This window comes from Myotis nattereri, assembly GCF_964212035.1.
Source record: "Myotis nattereri genome assembly, chromosome: 12".
Classification (NCBI taxonomy): domain Eukaryota; kingdom Metazoa; phylum Chordata; class Mammalia; order Chiroptera; family Vespertilionidae; genus Myotis; species Myotis nattereri.
The window spans coordinates 71,215,773-71,236,421 of NC_138087.1; the positions used below are offsets into that span (position 1 = coordinate 71,215,773).

General features: G+C 48.2%; 2 protein-coding genes across 3 annotated transcripts in view; one reads left to right on the plus strand and one right to left on the minus strand.

Annotated features, from left to right (window-relative positions):
• ASTN2 (astrotactin 2) overlaps window positions 1–20,649 on the plus strand; it is a gene marked incomplete at its 5' end in the record, with an annotated part of 643,478 nt that overhangs the window by 432,401 nt on the left and 190,428 nt on the right. The window lies entirely within an intron of this gene.
• On the minus strand, window positions 11,437–15,203 carry TRIM32 (tripartite motif containing 32). Its single transcript, XM_081103481.1, has one exon. It carries the CDS (start codon window positions 14,410–14,412, stop codon window positions 12,448–12,450), a length of 1,965 nt encoding a protein of 654 aa, XP_080959607.1. The 5' UTR covers window positions 14,413–15,203; the 3' UTR covers window positions 11,437–12,447.

Below are 20,649 nucleotides of genomic sequence, written 5' to 3' on the forward strand. Positions count from 1 at the left end.
CTCCTACAATGGGCTGATAAATCACATGACCCCAGCTGTCTTCATAGTAACCCTATGAGGTGGAGAGAATTCTTCCCATCTTCCAAAGGAGAAACACTCACCTGTGCAAAGTCACTGGAGGGTCACAGGCCGAGGCAGGATTTTCCCCGGGACTGTCTGACTCTGAAGTTCATGCTCTACTGTCTCCCTGTAACAACACGCCGTGTACTGAGAACCATGTGCCAGGAGGTTCCCTGGGCACTTCTTGTACATGATCTCACTTGACCCGCACAACAACCCTCTAACGCTGGTTCCTTATGCCTGGGAAACAGAGGCTCTGGGTGAGGGAGGATACATCATTCAAAGGCATAGCCGGCAAAAGATATTCTCCCTGGCCTTCTCTTTCTTCCGTCCTTGCTTTCTCCAGTCCTCTCGCCATCAACATTTTGCTATCACGTCACCTTGGTGGGCACTCCAGAAAGAGTTCTGTCTGAGCAGCATGTCTCTTTCCCCTGAAATGGTTAGAAGTACTTGGTCAGGAAGAGTGAGGAACGAGGCAGACAGACCAGCATGAGTCCGGCCAGTCTGATGCCGGCCAGCTGGCGCCAGAGCCTTGTTTCCTAGCAACGCCTGGCCTGTGGGTCAGGGTGCAGGCTCTGAGCCAGGCCCTGCAGACAGACTCTTGACCATTGGTCCATTGGGCTGGCCTGATTGTCTACACCTGACACGCCAGTCCTAGGCCCCAGGGGTTCCTCCTTAGGGCCCACGGGGTCTGCATTTCTGATTTCTCCCATCCCACGGGTGTCCAGGGAGAGGGGAGGCTCCTTTTGGAGATCTTTGTCCAAGATGTCCCTGAGGTCTGTGGCACCAGAATCATTGAAACTTACAGCGGGAAATGTCTTTAATTTAATAAATCTGTTAATATAGATGGTGAAATAGAGCCCCAGGGAGAATAAGCAAGTCACTCAAAGGGAACTTTGTCATTGAAAGCATTAGGACTCTGTCTTCCCTCCTTCATCCAAGAAAGCGTGTTGAGAGGCAATTCAAGAGCCCATGTGTCCAAAGGTATCTATTTTTTGTGACAGTTTTATTGAGATCTAGTTTACATACCACACAGTCAGAGGTGTCTTTTGAGGCTTGTCTTCCAGTGGCGACTTTGCACCAAGACGAAGTTCTGATTGCGTTTCCAGAAGGGAACGCATCGTTTTATTATGTGATCATTGAGAAGAGTCTCTGAGGAAATGCTCCCTCCCGCCTTCCAGCCGCAGCCCATTCTGTGTCGCAGCCACGGTCAGTGATTCAGGGAGGCAGCTGGTGGGAGGAGCAGGCGGTGGAGGAACAGCTGGGGCTGGCGCAACCCAAGTGTTCATCCCAGTCCACACAGGAGCTGAGCTGGCTGACCCCTGCCCTGGCTTTAACCAGCAACAAGTTAGTGCCTGCTGTGTGCCCGGTACTGTGCTAGGCGCTGTCGATGCAACAGTAAAGCCAATGTCCCAGGGCCTTCCCAGAGCTCAGTCTGGTCTTGGCGCGATGGGAACGAGGAAAGCACAGTGCTATGTGCAGATGCTAGAAGGAGGCAACCCGAAGTGTGCCATGGCCACCTGACTCCAACTGGGTGGTGGGTCAGGAAGGGCACCCCCAAAAACTTGGAGGAGGTAAGATTTGTTAGCATAAGTAGGCAGAGAGAGGGAGAGCGATTCAGGTAGCAAGGCAAGCGCGTACAATACAGGTCCTAAGATAAGGCGGTGGGGGGTGGGGGCAGGGGATTGAGCAGATTGCCAGAGAGGGAGGAAGCAGTGCTGAGATGAACGTAGAAAGGTGGTTATCTAGGAACCAGACCCACTAATGCGCAGGCCATGGGAGGAATGGGTCCTTTTCCTCGGAGCAGTGTAAGGCCGTTTAAAGGCTTTATTTATTGGTAGTAGCATTTGCATCTCGGAGTTCCACTCTGGCTGGTGTGTGTTGCGGCTTGATTTGGGAAGGGAGGACGTGTATGCAGGATGCTAGATTCGGGTGGGGAAGATGGGTTAGGAAGCTATAGCAGTTGTTTCAGGAAACAATAATAGCCGCTTATACTTAATAGTGGTGAGGCAGACGAAAAGAGTAAATGCATGTGAACAACATTGGGTTGCTAGTTTGATGGGAATGTTATCATTGAATGGTGGTGGGAGGTGGGACGTGAGGGAAATGATTAGAGGTGGGGACAAGGTTTCTGGCTTAAGTGCCTGAGTCCATGCTGCTATCCCTTAAGCAGAACAAAAGAACAGAAGGTGTTGGAGAGCTGAGTTCAGTTTTGAATATGCCGAGTGTAAGGTTTCTAAGGGACATTGGCATGTAATGCACTAGCTCACAATTGGCACATCACTGGGCAATATAAAATGGATACAGATATATATGGACATATATATGCAGGTGATCAAAAGAAAGGTACTGCCTGAAAAAATGCAGGTTGTGAGGCCTAGTTGTGTAGATAATTGAAGTCATAGCAGAAGGCAGTGCCCTCCAGCATGAAAGTAAAGTTGCCCTTTCGCAACGCCTTTCCTTGGGGAGCTGTTTCTCTTTCCACGCCCAGGATTGTTCTGATGTTTTATTTAGAGGCGTGAGGTCATTCAGAGAGTGGCCCCTGCTGTTCCTTTCGGGCCCGTTTTCCTTGCGTGCAATGCTCTGGACGGCGAAGAACAGTCCTTGTGCACATTAACGAGGCTGGGATTACTCTCCTCATTTCACTGAGGAGACAAACGGCCATATCTGGCCACAGTGACCAGAGCAGACGGGCACAGCACAGACTTCCAGGGGTTTGCTTTATCGTTTGTCCCTCTCATTGCACTAACAATTAACCAGTCTTCTGTGCAGGGACAGGGTACATGTGCCCATTTGTGGGCGTCACTCCTTCCAGGGTGTTGATCATTGCCCGTGTTTTTCTCCCAGATGCAGCCCCTGAGTCTTGGATCGGGTGAAGAAATACTAGTAGGCACGCCTGCTCCCTCCACCCTCGGAGCCATGCTTTTTTTAAATTGAACTTGATTCCTGATACTTTTACAGAATCACCAAAACTGTCACACACATTTCGGATCCTTGGGCCTGAGATAGTTACTATTATTTAAGTGTAAATATTGAATGCCATTTCATAAACACATATGGTTTCATTCATGAGGTTTCTCAGAAATTAAATTCACACAGCTTTCGTCTATCTCATTATGAAGTTGTTCTCCATGTTTAACTTTGCACAGTTGTTGTCGCTGGAGCAGTGAGATGGGCTCCCACCCAATGTGGGTCGGATGATGGAACTGGTGATGCCCCACAGACACCGCGAGGATGTAAGAAGATGTGTCACTCAGATAACGAAGCTTTCTGGGGAGAGCAAGGTCCCGGAATGGCCTGAGAGCAGGGGGAGGAGCCGGGGGTGGCTCTTATGTAATGGCTAGGGGATGGGGTGCCGGGGGGTCCCCATGTGCCTTTGAAGATGAGGGCAAACTGTGGCTGAGCAGCTGTTGAATGGGAAATGAACATAACACATGAGGCAAGTCTATGACTGCAAAGCATTTGCCAGTTGTTGATTGGATGGAATCAGTAATTTCAGTATTAGGTATGGGAGCCTTCTGGGCGGGACCTCAGCATTAACAGGTTGGAGCACCCATCCTGAGGGGTGAAGCACAGGCTACGAGATTAGGATGTGGAGGGGATAATCACTTTATTTCTAAATAGGTCTTTTATAAGGGTTTCAAACCTCAAAGGCCCTGTTTAAACGGGGCCATATTAACCATGTTAACTAATGGGCGGAGGAGGTCCAGGGGGTCCCATTTTGGCAAGCCAATGTGACAGCAACTTAATTCAACTTTAATTTATGCCTCATTGGGTCAGAGTGGCCATGCCCAGTATGGATATTTTAGGGTAACGGGTGCTGTAGTTCTGGGGAATTTCTGGCAAGGCAGTAGTTACAATGATTAAGGAGAGGCATACCTCTTTCTCTTCTTTAGTGTCCTGAAATGTCTTCAGTGGCTCCCCTCCTATTATAGGGGCTACTTTGTCTAAATGCAGGGAAATGCCCCTGTGCATGTAACTCTAATTTGAGCACCAGAATTGATTAAGGCTATGTTGGTGCATTTCTGCAGATGTTAAAGCTTAGTTTAGAACCCATATTGTGGGGGTGCAAAAGCCAATTGGCAACTTTTAACTTTTTGTTGTATAAAATCTTTTAGGAAATTGTAGGTGTCTAATAGGGTCCAATTGTGGACCTCTGCTTCAGTTTTTTTTTGTTTCATTCCTCTTTCTTTTCTTTTTTTTCTTTTGGTGGTTACTGTATATAGTTCATTGGGTGGGTTGGGGGAGTCCTCTCTATCCTGCTCATATTTATAAATGTCTTCCTCCAGAGAGGGGCAAATCCCTATCCTTAGGATTAGGGCTCATGGCAGAGCGGTTGCGTTATAGGGTTTAAGGGCCATGGACTGAAGTCAGACTTGAGTGAAGCCTTTGGGTATGCCACGAGGGAGCGATGGGTACTTCCCCCTGTAACCCTGGAGATCAGGATCCTCTTTGGGGGCAGCAGGGACAGAGCAGCAGGGCAGACAGCCGGTGGACCCCGAGAGAGTCATCTGCTTGTAGAGTGGCCCACAGCATTCCACACGGTGACGGTCCTCCCTGCACGTGAGCCACCACCCGTGAACCCACATGTTGCACAGGGCGTGCTTCCCGAGCCCTCTATAGACGGGGGACAATGTGTGGTTGCAACAAAAGGCCAGTAGTCCCAGGGCAGTACTCCCAAGAGTAATTCCCCTGAGTGTGGTCACAGCCTTCGCTGCAGTCTAGGCACATGCGTCAACCTGAGACACACGCGTTTGGACCCAGAGAACCCAGGGCTGCTTCATTCCTTTCTTGAATGCCAGTTATCAAGCTTCCCCCTTGGTTCAGTTGCATCTATAACAAGGACTTGGCGGGGCTCAGGCAGCACAGCTCAAAGCCCAAGCTTGCCAGCGAGTGACCCAAGAAACAAGCTAGCCAGCAGCAGAGCCATTAGCAAATCAAAGCAAGAAGAAAGCCGCCCAGTGATGGTGGTCACTGCCTAAAACACCGGTTAGTGTGCCGATTGTTGTGGCTATCCATAGACAGGAGGGGGAACCCCCAAAACTGTTAAGGCTGAACCAAGGCAGGTACCAATTGGGTACGAAAAGGTTTGTAACTCACATAACAAGGCTTTCTGGGGAGAGCGGTGTAGGTTCCTAAGTGGTTCAGAAATGACTTGAGAGCCGGAAAAGACCAGCTTGGATTGCTAGTATATGGTGGTGCGGAGGTGGGGCTGGGTGAGAGCTTCCATGCTGGGCTCGGGTTTGTGTGGTTTGCACTTCTCACTGGCCCCAAAGGTGGATGTATTCAAGCTTTCTTATCAGCATGTCCAGATGTGGGGCAGATGAAGGGGGAATGATGGGTTTTGAAAGCTGTCAGCATCAAACATTGAAAAGGAGAGTGAGACTCTTACAAAACTGTATTGAGATTACAAGACTCATTTGGCTCAGGCTTTTGAGGGGAAGCAATTTGGTATTATTTCAGGATTTTAAAAAGGCAGAAAATGTATTTCTGAGACAAATGACATCAGGGAGTCTCAGTAAGGAGAAAGAATAAAATATGGCAGGGGTGACTTTTCAAACTACACCTTCTCCTTCCACCTCAGCCCCGCTCCGGTCTCCAAGAGGCTTCTTATCCGCACCCTCCCACCCCTGTGAAAACGAAACCTCACTGAGCCATGGCTACTGATAGGAATTAGTGATGCAGCTTAGGGCAGGAGAAAGGAACACTGGCATTATTACTTAAAGGGGGGGGGGGAGTCCATGAATAGATGGGTCACTTTAAACCCTGTAATGCCCCCTCACTCTTGTATGGTTTGAACTTCCTGCTGGTACCAGTGTCTCACTTCTCCCTACAGTGTTGTACCTTGATTTCTGATATTCCCTCTACTTTCAAGGCCCTTCAGCAACTAGATCCTCCCAAGGAGAAGTAGCCTATTCTTAAACGCCCAGCGTTCTACTTCTGTCTTGTACCACTTACTCTTCAGCATGTTCGTATTGTTTCTTACGTATCCTATTTCTCCAGCTGGACCACAGGCTACCTGACTGCAGGATTCACGATTGAGTCATCTTTGCATCCTTTACTCATATAACGACTGCCAGTAGATGTCTTATACATATTTAAGGAGTGATTGAATGAATGAGTAGAATCTCAGATCTTAATATTCTGTGAAGATATACAGTGGCATCGTAACCGGGTAAACTGAGTAAATCGCCAAAAGAAATTCTTGGTTTTATCTATATAGGAAAGACATGTGTGTGACTCACACCCACACACATAAAAACTCATGTTTTTAATCAGGATTTCAGTGAGTTACTAAACGACTTTCCTTTGAGGGAAATAGCTTTCCCTCACTAGTTTCATATCACAAAAATGTGGGTAATCTTGAGATACATTTGTTATAAAAATATTTAGCACTACTGAAAGTTTATGAATGTCTGGAAGTGCACCAGGTGCTATACATCCATCACTCCTTCAGAATAATGCAGGAAACAGCATCGGGTATGACTGATGAGTAAACTGAGGTTGTGAGGCTAAAGGACTCAGTGGTCATAGTAAGCGGGGGACCAGGACTAAACTTAGGGCCTAACTTCTAATTGGGTCAAATTGTGGACCTCTGTTTACAGTTTTATTTCAGTTTCATTTGTTTGCTTGTTTCCTCTTCCTGTATTGTTTCTTTTCGTAGTTACTGTATATAGTTTGATGGGGGCGGGGGAGCTCTTTACCTGCTCACATTTATATGTTGTTTTTTCTCCAGAGAGTTGCACATTTTAAACTATCAGATGTTATAATTACCTCCAACCTAACAGTGAGATTTATGGTTTATTTTAATTATTTGAGTTAATGAATATTGACCTGGAGGGAAAAAAATGAGTTAATGAATATTGACCTGGAGGGAAAAAAATCATTTTATGCTAGTGTCTAGCCATCTACAGAAATAGCTAAAGGTTCAGTGACTCCACTGAACCTTTCAAAAAGTTCCTACTGGCACACATTGCTGGGAGTTTGGCATCTGCCCCCCAGCAATCCCACTTTCCCTCCAGTAGGTTTTAAATTAAGAAGCCAGGCAGTGCCCCTGCATCACCAATGCAAATCAGAAATCTCCCCCAGGGTCAGTGTGAAAAATCTGCATCATTCATGGTGAGGAGAAGGAAGCCTTTGCCCCTGCAATGGAAACCACGTTTTCTGAAGTAGATCCCTTGGCATACACTGTCCCATTACCTTTACATTCTTGCAACAACCCTTTAAAACACAAGCTATCACATCATTTTACCAGGTGAGGAAACTAGCTCAACAGAGTGATGATGGCTGGTAACTGACCTAAGGTCATATTTGGGGGGCAGAGTGAGCAACTGGACCAGCGTGGGGCTGGTTACCAAAGGCAGGGTCTTCCTACCACTTTCATGTAAACACGAGAAAGTTATAGCAGGGGTTGTACAAGAACATTGGGGGGAAACTCAACCAAATTCTAGTTGATTAAGAAATCAATTAAAATCATAGAGCCAGAAGGGATTTTAGCGATGATCTAGTGCCAGTAGTCAACAGAGCCAAATATCAACAGTACAACAATTGAAATTTCTATTGAGAGCCAAAGTTTTTAAACTTAAACTATATAGGCAGGTACACTGTTATTAACTTAATTAGGGTACTCCTAAGGCTTAGGAAGAGCCACACTCAAGGGGCCAAAGAGCTGCATGTGGCTTGCGAGCCGCAGTTTGCCAACTACCGATTAGTCCGTACTCCTTATTGTATAAGGAGATGCAGGTGTATGGTGATCACCTGAGGCCACATGGCTACTTAAGAGTCAGAGCCGAGACTCAGCCCCAGACCGAGCCCAGTGACTTTCCCACTAGAATAGTCATCCTGGAGCGGCCTCCCTAACTTCACTTGGCCAGGGTACCATGAATATTAATGATATTGACAAAAGAGAGCCATAGGGCTCTAGTCTAAGTGTGTATTCTGCTAAATAGCCTCCTGCCTCATCACTGCCATGCTTGTGAAATTCATCCAGGCATCTCCCGTTTCACATCTAATTTATCTGGAGATCCCTTGAGGGGCTGCACGGCCTGAGTGTAGATCAGTAGGCTGGTCAGGTGCGAGGTGGAGGACCACGTTTCACACCGGGCTCTGCCCTTCCATCTCCCTCCTGCAGGCATGGGTAACACTTCACTTTTCAGAAGCCGTTAATTAGTACTGGATTAAAAGCACCACTATGTAAGCATTACTCACCCTACCTGTAAGACTTCAGCCACGTTTATCCTACTGATTAGAATAATGAGTGCCCCTCTGTGGACTGTCTCCTGCTGGAGTATAGTACACACTGCTAAGATCCTTATAGTCTTTCAGACACTGCCTGCCCCTGGCCTTTGGGGAAGTCCAGGGCAATGGAACACTAGATTTCAAATACTTCAGACAGGAAAGACTGTGAAATAATTTCTGAGAAAGTGGACACATCAATAATTATCATTAAATGATTCTTTTCTGAAACCTGGGACAGTACCTGGCTCACAGTAGGTACTCGGTAAATGTTGAATGGATCATGGCTCCAAAGCCTTAAATTCTAAGAATGATAAAGGAAAGCTGGGCCGTAACCAACCTGTAAGTCATTTGTTTGCCTTTGGTGTTTTTTGTTTTGTGTTGCTTTTGTATGATTATAAAAGGGCTTGCCTGAGAGTATTTACCCAACAGAAGGGGCTGTGTGAGAAAGACGCAGGTTCTGGGAGGACCCATCACCACTGAGTTCAGTAAGTAACAGCCAGTTAAAAATGGGAGGGCATACTCCAAATTAGACACCATGCCAGGTGCCTGCAGCCAGCTATTAGTTAGCCCTCGATAACACTCAACTCTATGGGCCAATTAACTGCAATATGGTTATTTATACAGCACTGGACACATGAGAAGGTAGAGCGATGGTAAGAAGGAACGGCGGTCAGCTTTACTTGGAGACGTGTGGTTGGGGGAGAGGCCTGAGGAGGGTTCTGGTTGCCCAGTGGGAACATGTAAAATAGGAAGACGGGCAGGTATTGTTTGGAGTGGTCGGGCAGCTTCACTCTTTTGCACAACTCAATAAAAGAAGATAGTAATCGCTATCATTTCATGGGAACGCCAAGAACTGTCCCCAAGAACTGGGACTTTTACATCTGTGATCTCGCCAAGAACTGTCCCCAAGAACTGGGACTTCTACATCTGTGATCTCATGTCTTACTTCCTGGATGCAGGATCCGTTTCATCCTTTTCAAGAAGAGGAATGGTTAAATGACTCGGCCGTGGCTGCAGGGCTAATGAGACGGACAGGCGGTAAGCAATGCCATAGCTCGGTGCTCTTCAGCACATGTTCTGTAGATTCACAGGACTTTTGCAGGGGTGCACAGGAGAGGGTTGCTGAAACCTGTCCTTCAGTCCACAGACCTGCTCACCCGGAGCGGCTGCTCCCTGACCTAGTCTACATACAGACCTGCATGTACGACTTTATTTGAATAAGGGTACTGCTGCTTTAAAAAAATAATAATAATTGAGCAAATTAGTTTCTGGGGGTTATACTCTGCCATTTAGTCAACATGGTAGATAACTGAAGCTAAGCACAGCCTAAAATAACCAGCTCAAAGAAAGAAACACATGCAGACCACACTTATTTCCATCCTGAGCCCGGAACCCTGCTGTCCTCGTATGCAGTTCGGAGATGGGCAGACCCATTCAAATAAATGCCAGCAGTGTTAGCATTTCCTTCCAAAAGCACCAGCAGCTCCATGACCCCGGGCCTAGTTCACTTACAGTAAGCCAGCCCGGGATAGTCATTTCCCTGCAGAAAACCACGTTCCAAGGGCCTGCGACACTGTTACTGCCTCAGCGAGTCCCTCGCTGACAGCCAAGACGGACCTCCTGCTGTCCGCTGCAGTACAGAGAAAGCGGCTCTAATTAACTAGCGGCCTCATTTGTGATGCACTTGTAATTGGATCAATTTCCTCTCAAGTATACGATCTTTGCAAACCGGATGCAATTTCATAATCAGAACATGGGGCTTTTCTCCAGGTGAAAAGTACAAGACAAGTTAGTACAACATCACTTTACCTCCTTTCCCACAGAAGCAAAATAAAAAAAGAGCCAAAGCAACAACACCCTCTACCACCAAAAACACAATTTTGAGTAGCTCAGCTTAGCACATTGTTTCCATGAATGCGAGGTAACTGCTCTCTGGCTTGCCATCAGCCCTGCACCCACAGCAAGATGTGCAGCTTAGTAAATGCCAAAGCTCGAGGAATGTTGTCACAAATCCTTTCACCCATTTCTAGTCTGAAAAGCATAAGGCTTCTTCCTTTTGAATTGTAACTGTAAGGTTAAAGCAGAAAGTAGGAGGCTCGGTTTAGAACAGGGTGTGGGTGACTCTAGACCAGGAGTGGGGAACCTTTTTTCTGCCAAGGGCCATTTGTATATTTATAACAACATTACTAGAGGCCTGGTGCAGAACATTTGTGCTTTGGGGGTTTGGGGGGCCCTCAGGCCAGCCTGCGCCCTCTTGGGGGGATGTCCACCTGCTGGCTTAGGCCCGCTCCCCCGAGGGGTCCTTAGTGCTGCTGTGGAGGTGGGAGAGGCTCCCACCTCCACTGCTGTACTCACCAGCCATAAGCCGGGCTTCTGGCTGAACAGCGCGCCCCCTGTGGGAGCACACTGACCACCAGGGGGCAGCTCCTGCATTGAGCGTCTGCCCCCTGGTGGTCAGTGCGCATCATAGCAAGCAGTAGTTCCGCTGTTTGGTCAATTTGCATATTAGCCTTTTATTATATAGGATAGGATTCCTGGGCCATACAAAATTGTCAACTTAAAAATTAGTCTGCTATATTTGGTTAAACATTTAATTAATTCATTCCTAATGCCTTGGCAGGGCCAGACCAAATGATTTCTCAGGCCTTACACTGCTTGTTGGCCAGGCATTCTCCACCCAGCTCTAGACCTTGGCGGCTGCTTCTCTACACACATATCCATAAGATTGGGAATTAGATTGAATTACTTTTACATAATGGTGATTTGGGCTGAATTTTGAGCTGGGTAGATTCTTAATGCTCTCAAAGGATGCAGTGCCAGACATGGAAGACAAACAGTGTGGAAACAAAACAACTTACCCATTTCCTCACCTCACAAATCCCATATTTAATTAAAAGATGAACACCAACCAACTAGCATGGCTCAGTGGTTGAGCATCGATCTATGAACCAGGTCACAATTCAATTCCCACTCAGGGAACATGCCTGAGTTGCAAGTTTGATCCCCAGTGGGGGACATGCAGGAGGCAGCCAATTATTATCATCATTGATGTTTCTATCGCTCTCTCCCTCTCCCTTCCTCTCTGAAATCAATAAAAATATGTTAAGGGGAAAAAAAGATGAAAACCAGTGACAAAGAAACAGTTATCAATTATTTAATGCTTGATAGAGGAATGGAAAGAAACCCCGAAAACAGGTATTATACACTTACTTGAGGGAAATACGGAATAAGGACCCAACAATTTTGTTTCACTAATGAAATGGGATGCATCCCCCTCCCCACTCAGTTGGCGCTGGCCTGTGTTGTACAGTCCAAGCCCACAGACAGCTCTCAGCACAGGTCAGTGGACAGAGGTAGGATGAAAAATGATGAGCTCCAGAGACCATCCAACAGTGTCTGCTGTGACTATATCAGCATTATGTTTATTACCACCTTCCTGTGCTTCGGCATAATTCCAATCCATAGGCTCCTTTAAAAGGCAAGCAACATCCAGACTCAGGTCTTCAACATCAACCAACTAGGGTCGATCCATTGTCTGTCACATCCACAAGCAGAGACCAATCAGAGATGGCACGAAGCACCCGGAGCCGCGAGGTGCTGATTCCCGGAGGGACGGTGTATCTCCCTTGGTGGCACTGAATGAGCGTTCATGCTGGTAAAGGCGGTCAGACCTGAGGTGTCAACCCACAGGATAGGAGGTCCGGAATGTCACTGAAAGATGGGGCCGATCCCACTGGAGCACCCACACTGAGGGCAGCAGAGCCGAAGAGGAAGTGTCACAGAGGAAACGCACTACAACAGGAAGGAAATCACAGCCCAGGGTCTTCAAAGCCAAGAGAGAAAAACGGGCCAGGGTGCATTCAATACAAGGGCAAACTTCAAATACGGGGCAAAAGGCTCTACTGAGGCCTCGGGAGTGCCGAAGTTCTCATCACACTTCAGCTGACCCCAGGAGGCAATGCATCTGATAAAGCTCTAAATGCAGGGGGGAAATAATGCAAAGAAAAACAACTAAAACAGCTTCTAAAATGCTAGGGCTAGCTAGCTGGAATGGGGACACAGGGCAGGTCTACTCTACAGTACCACCAATAACCAAGGAATAAGGGGAGAGGACGCTGGCCGGGGTACAGAGGAAACCCCTATTTCTCCCTAAGGGGTGGAATACCGTCTCAGGTGGTAGCTGTAAATCTTGATGCAATGATCCCAACAGTCCAAGACCAGCAGCTGCCCCTTAGGAGTGAGGGCGATGCCCACTGGACAGGTGAGCCCCTCTCGAATGAGGACACTATAGCCCCCACCCTTGGGAAAGTGGAGAATTTCCTTGCGACTGCTGTCAGCCACGATGAGGTCACCGCGGGCGTCCACGCACATGCCAGCAATGCAGCGGAAGTCCTCATTCTCCGAGAAGAAGTGGCTGATCTGGCGGCCCAGCTGCCCATCGGCGGCCACGGAGCCGATGGAGAAGCCGCCCTCCAGGTGGTGCTCATTCTGTCGATTCTCCAAATTGAGGCCTAAGCCCTGGGTGAAGTAGACGGTGCCCTCAGCATCACAGGTGACAAATTTGGGGCGTACGGCACTGCAGAGGCAGCTGTACTTGACCACCCCCGCCTCTCGGTCAACGGTGAAGCACCAGAGCTTCCCACCTTCCACATCAGTCACCACGAACTGGCCGGACGGGAGGGCGGTGACGCCCCAGGGTTTGCTCAGCTGGCTCCGGTGACATGCCACACAGTGGCCATCCAGGGTGTACACCTTGAAGGAGTTGTCATAGCTGTCAGTCACACCAATCAGCCCGTGGCAGTTCATGGCCACGGAGAGGGGAGTGAGGTTGGGCAGATCAGCCCCCAGGAAGCTCAGCACGAAGCTGTCAATGCCGCTGGGGCTGCGGCGGATCTCCTTCAGAAAGCCTTTGCGGGTAAAGACTTGGATTCGGTAGTTGCCGCGGTCAGCGACCAGCACCTCGCCCTGACCGGTGGCGTAGAGGCTGACAGGAAGGTTGAACATGCCCGGGGTGCTGCCCTTGGCGCCCATCTTCTTGAGAAAGACACACTGCTGGATGCCGGCGCCTGTCTCGGAACCCCGCTGCTTAGCAGGCGAGGCCCTGGGGCTGGCCACCGCCTCCTCGGGGCTCATGTCCATCTCTCGAAATGTCACAGAGGCGGAGGCCGCAGAGGCTGCAGCCTCCATGGCCCAGGAATCTTCCATGTTGACTGTCCGGGGCTTCTTGACAGCCTGCCCGATTTGGAGGGGGCCCACGTGGCCGACCTTGAGGAGCTCCACGTCCTGCAGGGTAAGCTCGCGGGGCAGGCTGGCAGTGAGCTCGGGCTCCTCCTCGTCCGCCGTCTCCTCCAGCAGCGCCACGTCTGCCTGCTTGATCTTGGCCAGGAAGTAGTCACAGCGAGACACAGCCTGCACCTCGGCGATGTTGAGCAGGTAGCTCTGCTCCTCCAGCGCTAGACTGTTGCATTTCTCAGCCTCGGCCAGCGAGCCCGTGAAGAACTTGCGGGAGCGAGCCAGCTCCTCCTGGACCCTGCGCTCCTCGTGCCCGTACTCCTGCAGGACGGCTTTGTACCTGGCCTGCAGGTCCTTGGACACACCCTCCAAGGCCGCCTTCCGCCGCTGCAGCTCCCCCACCAGCTCCCGCAGATGGGCCAACTTCTCGCCAAACTCCCGGCGCCGCTCCTCGGCGGCCTCTTTCACGGGGAGCGTGCAGTGGCCAGGGGGCTGGTGGTCGGCCTCCCGGCAGGGCTCACACAGCACCGCGCCGCAGGTCCGGCAGAACTGCCGGGGCAGCCGCCGCCCGCAGGACCGGCACAGCAGCAGCCCCACGGCCTCGCTGAGCCCGGCCGTGTCGATGATCTTCAGCACCGTCAGGTTGTCGGTCAGCTGCGTCAGGCTGGTGATGCGGGTGATCTTGCTGCAGAAGGGGCAGCGGACGCCGTTGATGCTACTGGCCAGCAGCTTCTCCAGGCACTGGCGGCAGATGGTGTGGCCGCAGTGCAGGAGCTTGGGCCGCAGCTGCTCCTCCGTGAAGGACTCCATGCAGATGGGGCATTCCAGCACTTCCCGGAGGGCGTCCAGGTTCAGGTGAGAAGCTGCCGCCGCCATGGCCATCACTCTTCCTTTGAAGGGTCCTGTCAGCACAGCGCAGAACTGAACGGCTTACCAGTCATGCTCCACAAGGTCAAACTCTGCTCAAGAGAAAAAGGAGCCGTTATTCCATTGCCTAGATATAGTCATGCACTCAAGGAATATTTCCAGAAGAGCTACCATCACCCACCCAGGCCTTCATTTACTTCACAAGTATTTACTGGTCTGCCTGTCAGGTGAAGGTGGTACCCGGGGAAACGAGTCAGACGAGGCATCGCACAGTGGGTCACACGCAGGTCCTGGAGTCTCTGATACTCAGCAGTGTGACCTGCAGGAAGGGAGCTACGCGCGCCAAAGCTCCGTTTCCCTACCACCCATCTTAAAATGGAAAGAATAACGGTGCCTACTCTGTATGGGGTTTTGAAGGGTTAAATAACATGATGCATAGGATCCACGCAGGATAGCACCTGACAAGTAGTATCCTGATAAATGTGGGTGACTGGCCATTTTTATATTTTGGCTACAACTCATCATTTCTACGAGGAGAAAAGCATAGAAAAGTTACGTCCAGAAAAGGATTACACAGCAAGTTAAACCGGAGCGCAGTGGATGGGCAACAGATTGTGCCAGAGGAGGTGACGAAGGCTTCCCAGAAGCAGTGATGCTCCTGACATATGTCATAAAATAAGCAAACAAGGCAACAAGGGATGAGAGCATTAAGCAAAGAAAACGGTGCAAGCAAAAGCATGGAGGCTTTTTTTTTTTTTATCATGTTATATAAAGTTCACTGTGTCATGTTTGGGGGCCTAGGAACCACCCAGAGAAACAGAAAATTATGATTAGCAGAACATCAGATCAGAAAAATACATGCATTTTCCATTCATCCTTCTTCGTAACTGCTCACCTTTCCACCCATCTAAGACTAGGTACCAAGTACTGTACTAGCCACTAAGTTTTCAGGGGGTAAGTTCCGTCCTTCAGATGCTCAAACTTTAGGGAAGGAGACAAGATAGGTAGTAATAATCAGGGCAGAAAGTAGTCTAATGAGATATAAACAATGTTTGATGGAGCCTAATAGAGATTCACTCTGATATGAAGGGAAAGGGGACCTTTCTGAGGGGAGATGGCCTTGGATAGGGACCTGGAAGGACACACAGATGTGTGGGGATGGGGGAAAGGAGTTCCAGGCCAAGGGCAGTCTTAGAAAAGATTAGAAAGCATGGGGAAGGACAGAACCTCAGTGGATTCGAAGGGAACACACAGCCTCTCTGGTCTGTTTCTTCCTCCGTCCTGCCTTCATTAGGTCCATGTAAGCATTAAGTGAGATCGTATTTGTAGTGTACAAACGCTAAGACTTGACTCAGCACCAAAGCGGTCTTAAACAAACTTGTTTCCTTTCCTCTCATCCTTAGGTTAAAATTGTGGGAGGATGCAGGGGGTTTGTACTCACTGGCTTGGAAACTGGGGAACAATTGTAAGAAGTCTTCCTAGCCAGAACCAGCCATGTGACCTTCATTTGATGGGCATAGTGAAGCAATGCATGTTTTGGAGCAGGGAACTGATATGAGCAAAGTTCAAATGGAGTGGGGGAAAGGGCAGAGAAACTGGTTTGGAAGCGATGCAAAGTCACAGCCGGAAGTGTCAGGGAGCCTGAAGCAGCGAGCAGGTGGTGAAAATAGAAAGACACATTTGAGCTATATTCCAGAAATACAATCACTAAGATTGATAAACGGAGTGGATCAGGGAGGGGAAGTGGTGGAACTCCGAGAGCCAAAGAGTCAAGCCCAGATGATTTTAAACATGGCAGTGCTTTATCAAGACAATTTATTTTAGGCTTGGAACACCCCCTGTTTCATGCCATGAATACTCCCAACCTCCTCCATCCACAGATGCTCATGAAGTAGAACCAGAGAATCTCGGTGCTCTGCAGCCTTATGTCACTGTCAATTTATGCCCCAGACCAGAATGAATAGATTTAGCAAGGTGAGGCGCACAGATACATTCATCTCTTCTGAAATGCAGATCCTACAGCTGCACCTGCACAGTCTCATGATGTGCAGCTGCTCAATCATCCAGGAGGAGAAGGAGGCGGCGGGGCGGGCAAGTTAGCTTGGTTTTAAGGACAATGAGGCAAGCTCAGGAAAGCTCTGCAAATGTCAGTTCTTTTCTCAGGCATACAGAACGGCAGTCAATGCAGGGATACATACTGCAGACTTCCCCATACTCAGCTTTGGACTGCAACCTGACAAATAGCAGCAGACATGCACTAACATCACTCCCACCTCCCTAAAACCTATTTCTCTTTTACTAGATGGGAAATAGTATACATATAGTACCTACTATATGCTAGATCCTATGCAGCCTTATAGCATATAATTTTCTCCACAAGGAAGAACAATACCTTATGAGATTTAACTGATATCTGTGATTGATAACCTCACAGCAGCTCTGTAACCTGTTACAATTCATATCCACGCCTCAACAAAATAACACATTACCACCTACCACGAACCTATAAGGTCTCCTGTAGGTATCTGAAATCATGAACGCCGAGTTCTGAAATGCCGTGGGTCTGAGGGTAATAGTATAGAAACACTGGTAGAAACCTGAACTCAGGAGCCATGCAAACCCTCTCAGTTCTAAACCAATAAAATAGCTTCCATCCTCCCATCATCTGGGACAACAGACTGAGGGCGACAGTTGGTGTTTGGACCCAGAACATGTTACCTTACAAAGCACAGGGACATCTGTGCTTCCCAGAGCTGGCACTGCAGATCAGCTAACTGAACAAGCCTGCCAACTTGTAAAAATACCAACACATTCTCCCCCTACATTTCTGGAATACCATACCACTTTCTTTGATTAAAAAGCTTGCCTGCCTGCCTCCCCGTCTAAGCTGTCCCCCTTTAAAAAACGAACTTACTATGTGCACATCCGTACACAGAGTTAGCTCAGCTGTCTGCACCTTCACTGGGCTCTCTGAGGCAGAAGACAGACTCAAGGATTCTTTCCCCAAAGCTTTCATGCTCTGCCAAGGGAACATGAGTTCCCATCACTAAAGCCGCAGGCACGGAGACAGCCCAGACCTGGGAAAAGCCCGAGCCATGTCTCCCATTCCTATGACTTGGGAATGCAGGTTCCCAGCCTTAACGGAGGTCCGTGGTAGACGGACACAGGTCCTCTCCTCCAGAAGGGCACATCCGGCCAGTCCTGTGCATACGGAGAATGACTCCGATGGAAGCTCCATTATTAGTTTCCCCGGAAAGACCAGAGGGGTGGAAGGAATTGTCTTACCCTCCCAGGTCTTTAAGTTAGCTGCCACTATTGCCAGCTATAAAATCTAAAGCCCATCAGAATGAACCTCCAACATGTTATTTATAATCCTGGCTGCCTCATGAAAGTTTGAGCATGTGTCCTGTTCACTTTGTACTGCTAACTCCTGACCCGTCTCAGTTTACCGCGCACTTTTGATCTCATGACTAACACTGCACATCCCATCTGATGCCAGCCCAGATCTCCAGCTCCAGATGAGAATCTATCCCTTAATTTTAGTCATTCCCTAGCCTGATCCAGTCACTCCTGGCATCCCAGTCCATGACAGAGATAACCACAGTAGCAGAAAACCAGACAGACCTGGGATCAAATGAGCAGTCATTTAACCCCATGTCCTTCAACCCCACCAACATGTGCTCTTATTTTATAAAAAAGCTACTGACAACTAGGGGTAATGCATATGAAGTGCTTAGCCTGGAAATGGGTGGGGGTGCCTTGACAGACTATTACTAAAATTACGACAAACAGCAGTTAGAAACAGGATTAACAATAATAAAGTAGTTCTAGTGTCAACAGAATGTTCAGATTACAAACTGTATTTTGGACGGGTAAAGAATCTTTCCTTTTATGGCACATAAAGACGAAGAAAAGGACTGGTCAGCTTTGGAGGAATCTGATTGAGGACACTAAACAGCCAGGCTATAAACCTCTGGCCAGCTCATTCTTGCAGGGACTAAACAGGGACTGCTACAATTAGCAGTGATCTCACCGAGTAATAGAGATGAGCAAACTGAGACAGGAGAGAGAAATCAAGACCTCATTAGGTCACATGGCGGAACTAGGAACAGTGGGTTCAGGAATCAGGCTCTCAGTGCTTGAATCCCAGCTCTGTCACTTACCCTGGAGACCTGGGCAAGTTTTCCCACCTCTCTAGTTCTCAGCTTATCTAAGGGACTTCAAAATAGTGTTTTCAGCGCAATGTTATTGTAAAGATGAAATGAGATGGTATGTATGAAGGGCTTAATGCAATACCAAGCAAGGCATACAATTAACCATGCAATAGATAATAGTTGCTTAATAGTAGCGGCAGCGGCAGCGGCAGTGGCCACCACCCAGCCAATCAGAAGAAATGCACAGGCACTTTCAATAGGCAGACCATACCCAAGATATCAGACCCATACACTTCAAAAATAAACATTCTGAGCCTTCCTTGGGAGATCGTTTTACCTGATCTCAGAATCAAAGAGTTAGAGAAGACCTAAGGTTTCAATCTCTATCCAAAGCTTGAATTCCCACCATGGGGTACTTTTCTAGATGCCTTTATCTCCTATATTTCTATCAGCCCCTTGGGGTCTGAGGCTATGAGCAAAACTGGAGAACTTCAAGCAACTAAATAAATCTTTACTGAGAGTACCTACTGTGAGTCAAGCCCCATGAAAATACTGGAGATATAATTTTGAGCAAAACCAGCTCTTCACCTAAAAACCAGAAAACGTGAAAAGTACCAAATTTCTCTCCACCAGACGCAAAGGTCTGTCACTGGCCTGGTTTGACTGGTTTTTGCAAGGCTTATCACATTGCCTTCCCGGAGGGCTTTCCACACTGTGTTTATTCCTCCTGCATTTGAATGGAATGCTAGTCCAGTGCATGGCCATCCCCAGGCCACCAATGGGCACTCTGGGCGAGGCTAATAGGACTGATTTGTTAAGGAAGTCAGTGAGGTCCCCACCTGACATTCTGTCCTGTGTGGGAGAAGATTCGGAAACTCATTTAGGGCACATAAGGCACCTTGCAAACAGCTAGGATAAACTCAACAAGTAGAGGCTTATAGGAAAAGACAGGACTGACCTCAGAGCTGCACCAGCCTGCACTTAAAACCCAGAAGGAAATACTTGTGGGAAAGGAAGCTTTGGCTAAAATATGTCAGGATAGTTTAAATCAATGACAGTCTGCTGGAAGAATGCTTGCCCTTTCTCTGTCCTTCCTCTGAAATTGAAGGACCTAGAAAGGTTCCCTTGCATCTTCCACAAACATCTGGGTAATGCCAGTGTGACTCAAAGAATATATGATAAGGGGGGTGGGGACCAATGGTCTTTTCTCAGGGGACCCCGACTCAACTTGGCCCACGCAACTTTCTTTCAGTTCCTTTCTCTGCATATTAACACACATTCATTTACTCAGGAAATTTTGGTTCAAGGTTCCGGAAGCAGACCCTGGGAAAGGTACAAGAGGGGACAGCAGTTTGGGGAGCCTAGTGGGGGCTACTTAGGGTTACTGAAATTTGGTGGCAAAGCAACTCAGTCCCCTTGTAGCATTCCCTTCCTCTCCTAATTGTAATCTCTCATAATACTACCATTTATGGAATGCCAGGCACCTTCTACACATAATCTTATTCCCCATAATAACTATTTGAAATATGTGTTATTCTCCTCTTTATAAATAAGGAAACCAAGGCTGAGAGAAAAGCAATCCGTCCAAGGTCTCAAAGATAACAAATAGTAGAACCGAAGTTCCAATCCAAGTATGTCCACTCCCAGCCATAAAACCACATTGACTGAGCTGGCTGCAGTCTGGCTGAGAGGCTTGTAAATGCAGCTGGGAATGACTTTTAAATCGGATGGTCCAACCAGACGCACTTTGGGGAGGGAGTGTCACAGAGGCTGCCGGTCAGTGTGTATGGACAGTGATCCACTTCAAGGGCCTTATCAGCGTTTGACTACCAGCCACTCTCCAGATGTTCAGTGTGTGTGGATGCTCTAGTGTTTGAAAGGCCTTCTAGTAAAACGCGTATAATGTAACTTAGGAGTCAGAATGGGCTTGCATCCCTGTTTTGGCTTTCACTACTTAGCCTTGGTGAATCATTGAATTAATATTTTTCTCATCTGTAAAATGGGGAAGTAACACCTAGATTATTGGCCGAATCATTGACAGGATTAACAGAGTTAATGCACATAATAAGCATGTGATAAATGGTAGCTATTTTTATTT

Bases quoted from the DNA above. Each gene is read 5' to 3' on its own strand.
- TRIM32 (XM_081103481.1), bottom strand. From the start codon at position 14,412: ATGGCCATGGCGGCGGCAGCTTCTCACCTGAACCTGGACGCCCTCCGG.